The following is a 5,944-nucleotide window of genomic DNA, read 5'->3' on the forward strand; positions in this document are numbered from 1 at the left end:
AACAAGTTCAAGGAAATGAGGAACATGCTTGGAATGAAGAGCATCTAGCATTCTGGATTAGGGGGAATTTGTTGGTGTAATCCAGAAAGTTTGGGGACCATTTATGTTTATTTCATTTGTGTTTGTTTCAGTTTATTTACGTAGGAAGTTGTCAAAAGCCATGTTGGCCATTTTCCCTTTTCTTTAGGAAGTAGTAATCAAGTGGTTTCATGTTTCCACATTTCTAGCTGATTAGTAGCTTAAGTAGCATGTAACGTTCCAGTTTTTTAGAGAGAAGATAATCAGAAAATTGCCTCAAAATACTCTCCATCTTTGCTCTGTTTTGCTGTGTAAAACAGGGGCCTGCAACAATACTGTCTATGGCAAAATAGTGTTCACACATGTAGATCCACGCTTCAATATCAACCCCCGAGAAACGAGGAAACTCCACCTTACCGATACGCAACCGCCGTGGAAGAAGCCGCCGCCACCGGTGTGGCTTTGTGAACCCGGTTGGTTTTGTGTCTGCTTGAGCAGTTGTTCTTGTTGTTTTAGTGATTGTTCATGTTGCTTCATCAAGGTTGCCAGGGTTGCTTGAATGTCTGCAATGGCCTTGTCATGATCTTTGATAGATTTATCGAGCTCTTGACTGCGTGTCATGATTGAATCCAATAGGGTCGGCCTTGCTCTTATACCCTTGTTACGGTAAAGGTAGCGATAGAGAGAAATATTCAAGAGATGGGAAAAACAACTTCTGGACATCCCAAAAGCATATGACGCTAGCATTCATAAAGCCCAAAGAATCCCAAATTACAAAATAGTCACTCGCAGATAAATAAAAGCTAAATAGTCCCTCACAGATAAATAAAAGCTATAACATGTCACATGGTAAAATATAAAATACCGATATCGTTTAGGGTTTGAGTTTTTTAGACAATATTGGCTCTAATTCCAAGTAAATTTTGCAAAATCAGTTCGCTGTGAATTTGGCAAAATATATCGGTTTTTATTAATCCAAAATCACCGATACATATAAAAAAAATAAAAGATAATATAGAAAAAACAGAATCCTGAAAACAAAGAAAATATTTATCTCTCCAAAATTATCTAATGCAATCTCTATCTTAACATCTTTTCTTCAAGGTATTCACTCTACTTGGACCTGAAACACATCCTTCCTTTCCTCCGTTTTCACCTTCGGAAGCACAACTTTCAACACACCATTCTTCATCTCCGCCTTGATTTCCTCCAGAATGTACACATCCGTCGGCAGATCAATCCTGGAAGAGTACCTCCGCCGCGCCTCTTCATCATCCTCAGAATCTTTCTCCTCCTCCGCTTTGATAATTAATGTGTTTTGCTCAACGGAGACCTTGACGTTCTCCTTGTCCAGACCTGGCATGTCGAATCGGAGATTCATAGTGTTGTCGTCTTCCTTTGCATACCATCCTCGCCTTCCTCCTAATCCTCCTCCGTGAGAGGCGGAGATGAATGGAGTGTCAATGAATTGGTCCATCATGTTAAAGATCTCGCTCAAGCTTCTCGCTGGAAAAACTGAATAGAAGAACATATTGGAAGTTATTAGAGACACGAAACTTCATTATAGGAATTCTCACGACTTCAGAAGGTTAATACAGAGAACACAAATCAAATACGTATGAAAACAAATATATATGAGTGTCAAACGAAAAACAATACTTGAAACATGGAACTCACCTGAGAAAAAATCATTGTCACGGCGGCGAAAACCAGAGGAACCAGACGAGCGATCCTCATCGATACTGCGGTGGAAATCTTCATAAGCGGACACCTGAGAAGCATTAGTGTTAAAGGAGCGTTGGACGCAGGGAATAGCGGAGACGGAGCGAATAGATTTAAAGATCTTGGTATGGTGAGAAGCTGCGGCGGTGCTTCGCTTGAGAATTAGGGTGGTAGCCATTCCTGCGGTGGTCTTATGCTAACGTAGGTGGTTACAGCGACAAGGCTGGTATTAGCGGTGGAGCTTTTTGAAACTTGGTAGATTATGTGGAGATGTTAGGGGAGAAAGCAGGGTTTTTGTAGTCGATAAAGGATTTTCGGAACTCGGAAGGCTATAGAGAAGTAACGAAACTTCTAGATAACGAGGTGGTTGTTTAATATTTATCCACTGGAATAGGGTATATAATATTTTCTTGATCATCACGTAAAAGATATTTCCTTAATATATATCACATACATTCTATGAATAACGTGGATTTAAAGATTATAACAACCTTTAATAAAAAATACTTAGGTTGCGTTTGTTTTGCAGAGTTTGTTTTGGAGAATGTTTTTGAAAAGAATGAAATCTATCATAGGAATTGGAATCTTTTAGAATCTGAAGGAATTGGTATCTGAATGTACTAGAAACTTAAATGTATTTGGTTGACATGGAATAGAATGGAATCTGTTTTGTGTTTGGTTTGTTGATTTTCCAAAGGAATCGGAAAATGATTTTTGTAATTTGACAAAAATACCCTTTACAGTGATTTTTTTTCCTTATTCGTATTTTTAATAAACATAGCAGAGTTTTATATAATTACCATATTTTTTTATTGAACTCTTCTATAAACTATAAATTAAAAAATAACTAACATGTATTTCATCGACCACATAAAAATCATAAAAGTATTTTTTAAATAGAAATAAAACGATTATATATAATAACATAAAGCAACAAATGTCATTTATTATTTCCAATCTAGAATTAAAAAAAGAAAAAAACAAAAATAAGTTAACCAAACACTATTTAAAATAATATCTAGATACCTAGTTCATAATCATATCACTCTTCCAACATGAACCTCACAAAATCCTCTCGATCTTCTCCTTCCAAATTTCAAAAACTTAACACGGTTTTCGGATCACGCATTATTTTCCTACTTGCTTTGAACCTATCCAAGGCACTCAATGACTGCATTTTTGAAATTTCAGGAATCACCATCGAAGCTTTTTTTTGTACTTATGTTTCTTCTAGTATTGCTTGATTCAAAACCATATTCTATTTGTTCAGATTGTTCTTCATTGTTTGCATCTTCTCCATTTGGGCAAAATCCTTGGCTTTATTCCCTTGAGCTCTATCATTCCCAAAGATGATACATAAATCCTCGTAATGAGGAAATATCTTATTTCTCCATTTTCCTGCCTCTTTATGAACCTATTTTGTATCATAAAAAGGTTAGAACATAAAATTATAATATAAATAATTAGGAAGTAACAAAAAATATATAAAAAATTTAGTATTGTACCTGTATGTAAGAATCCCAAACCGCTGGTTCAGCTGTTACAGAATGAGTGGAGCTATCATAACCAAAACCACTTGTGTTCGTACCATTCACCATATCATAAACGACTTGCCAATCTTTTTTCATGGTTTTGATCCTTGACTCAATGTGGGGTTTACCCAATATGCCAGAGTTAGGAATTTTTTCCTTCAATGCATTTTCTAGATGTTGTAAGTATCCAGATTTAAAACCATTATCCGCTTTAAATCCTCCCATGTTCACCATATTTACCAATGCTTCCACGAGCTTGGCATCTTCAGTTATTGTCCAGTTACGATAGTTTCTGCTTTTTTCCATCACACCTACTGTTATAAACATAATGTAACGACGTAAATTTTAAAACAATTTTTCATTTTCCAAACACAATAAAGCTCATATAATATTCTCAAAATCTCATATGTATCAAATGTCATCACAATAAAACATATCCCAGAATCTCAACACATAATCCTCTGCCAGTGTGTATGTAACATCCTAAGTTCGGAAGCAAGAAGTTGAAGGGTGCTAAGTGTAATTTTGAAGAAGGGACTTGACGAGTAGGTACGCTTACTCGCCGAGTCGGAGCGGGTTTGGGTCGCGGATTAAGTGGCCAACTCGCCGAGTCGGCGGCTTGGACTCGACGAGTTGGTGCTGGAATGAGAAAACCCTAACCCCGAGGGTTGCACCCTATTTAAAGGACTTTATGTCCTTCTCCCAGCCTCCTATTCCCCCAAAGAGTTCCAGAAAACCCTAATTTCGTGTGAGACTTCATTGTTGAGGACATTAGAGCTTGGAAGAGGAAATTGGTGGAAGGAGCTTGAGAAATTGGAGGCTAGCATCAAGGGGCTTGTGTAGATCTGGAATCTACATCAGTTTGGGCATATCTCAGAGGTAAGGAGCCATTATCTTAAGCTATTTCCTTTTTGGTTCATCCTTGGTGATTGAGAGTTCCTTAGCTTGTTTGAGATCTATTTCGGGTTTGGAGTTTGGATCTGAGGTTGCTACTTCAGATCTAAGCTTGTGATGGTCCTTATTGTCATAAAGTTTCTGTTTAAGAGTTGTTGGTAAAGCCCCCTAGTCCTTAGCCCTAGCCCTAGAGTGTTTTGGGCTTATATCTCCTTGGTTTCACGTAAAGTTTGCAACTTTATGTGAGGGTTAGGCTGTAGAAGAGTGGATCTATGGATTGGAGCCCCTGCATGGCTCGAAAAGCCTCTGAATGGATTGAGAACTGGAGCGACTCGGTGAGTCACATGGGTGTACTCGACGAGTTGTATGAAGATTGCCTTGGACTCGACGAGTTGGAAGAACAACTCAGCGAGTCTGTTGAAGATTGCCTTGGACTCGGCGAGTCTGTTCTTGGACTCAACGAGTCTGGTCGCGAAACCCTAACCTTTTCTGGTTAAGCCTCGAATCAGTGAGTCGAGGGACGACTCTGTGAGTTGAGCAGGATGGGACTCGGAGATCGTTGGACTCGACGAGTCTTGGGGCGACTCGGCGAGTTGAGTCGTGTTATGGGAGTTTCTGAGTACAGGAACTCGACGAGTCGACGGGTCGACTCGGCGAGTAGAGTCAACCAGGAAGGTTGACTTTGTCTGAGGACTTTGACTTTGACCAAGAGTTGATCAGTTTGACTTCCAAGGGTATTTTGGTAATTTTGGTATTTATGGAATTGGTTCTTTGGTAGTGTTCTGTGGTGAAGTTCGTGTCGGTGGTCGGAGCAGCTTGGTCTTATCTCTTCAATCGGCAATTGCAGGTGAGTTATCCTTACTATATCAACAGGGTCTACGGCACCAAGGCCGGCCCTTTATCGAATGGGAAATCCGGGTATTGTTTGTTGTGTTATTGCTTTGCTAGATCTGCATCCTGGTATTTAGGATGGTGTTATGTTAGTGACATGGTTAAGGTCGGTACCCGGTATATAGGGTAATGTTATGCTAGTGATCGGTTAGGTCGGAATCCTGGTTAGGATGTTGACATGCTATGTGATCTGTTAGACTGTTTGTCTGGTTGAGGATTTGTTATGAGATTAATTGTTTTATGTGCACATGGTTGTTTGACGGGGGTTGGGTTGAGGCGGGTCCTGCTTTGTGTTGTAGGCCAACATACCCAGGGCGGACCGGATATTCCGAAGGCCCAGCGAGCGGTCCGGATAGGCTGAAGGCCCCAAGAGGGCGGACCAGACGTGCCGAGGCTCGGAGAGTGGACCAAGTCGACTGAAGGCCCGGTGTGGGCGGACCAGTCATACTGTAGACTCAGAGAGTGGACCAGGTGGATTGAAGGCCCGGTGCGGGCGGACCAATCACACTGTAGACTCGATGTACATGGCTAGACTCGGAGGGTGGACCAGGTGGACTGAAGGCCCGGTGCGGGCGGACCAGTCACACAGTAGACCCGATGTGCATGGCTGATCTATGTGTGATATGTTATGAGTATGTTTATGTGTGGTTGGTATTTTGGGGGTAACTCACTAAGCTTTCGGGCTTACAGTTTCAGTGTATTGTTTCAGGTACTTCAGGAGATCGTGGCAAGGCGAAGGCGTGATCGTACCGCTCCTCATGTTTTTTTATTTATGTGATATGGTCCTGGGGGATGCTCTGATGTTTAAACTATTTTGAAAACGAGATGTATGAACTTAATGGTTTTTGAATGAATTAAAATGTTTTAAATTTGCTCAATTTTATGGG

At 40.3% G+C, this 5,944-nt stretch overlaps 2 protein-coding genes across 2 annotated transcripts; both read right to left on the reverse strand.

Annotated features, from left to right (window-relative positions):
* Positions 1-1,012: 1,012 nt before the first annotated feature.
* Positions 1,013-2,051, reverse strand: LOC145121130 (small heat shock protein, chloroplastic-like). Its single transcript, XM_079056915.1, has 2 exons — positions 1,696-2,051; positions 1,013-1,533 (listed from the first exon to the last, which is right to left on the reverse strand). Exons 1-2 carry the CDS (start codon positions 1,916-1,918, stop codon positions 1,127-1,129), a joined length of 630 nt encoding a protein of 209 aa, XP_078913041.1. The 5' UTR covers positions 1,919-2,051; the 3' UTR covers positions 1,013-1,126.
* Positions 2,052-2,998: 947 nt separating this feature from the next.
* On the reverse strand, positions 2,999-3,578 carry LOC145122279 (uncharacterized protein At2g29880-like). The gene is made up of 2 exons (XM_079057903.1): positions 3,246-3,578; positions 2,999-3,154 (listed from the first exon to the last, which is right to left on the reverse strand). Exons 1-2 carry the CDS (start codon positions 3,576-3,578, stop codon positions 2,999-3,001), a joined length of 489 nt encoding a protein of 162 aa, XP_078914029.1.
* Between the last annotated feature and the right edge of the window lie 2,366 nt (positions 3,579-5,944).

This window comes from Lactuca virosa, chromosome 6 (genome assembly GCF_052849685.1).
Source record: "Lactuca virosa cultivar CGN04683 chromosome 6, Lactuca_virosa_CGN04683_v6, whole genome shotgun sequence".
Classification (NCBI taxonomy): domain Eukaryota; kingdom Viridiplantae; phylum Streptophyta; class Magnoliopsida; order Asterales; family Asteraceae; genus Lactuca; species Lactuca virosa.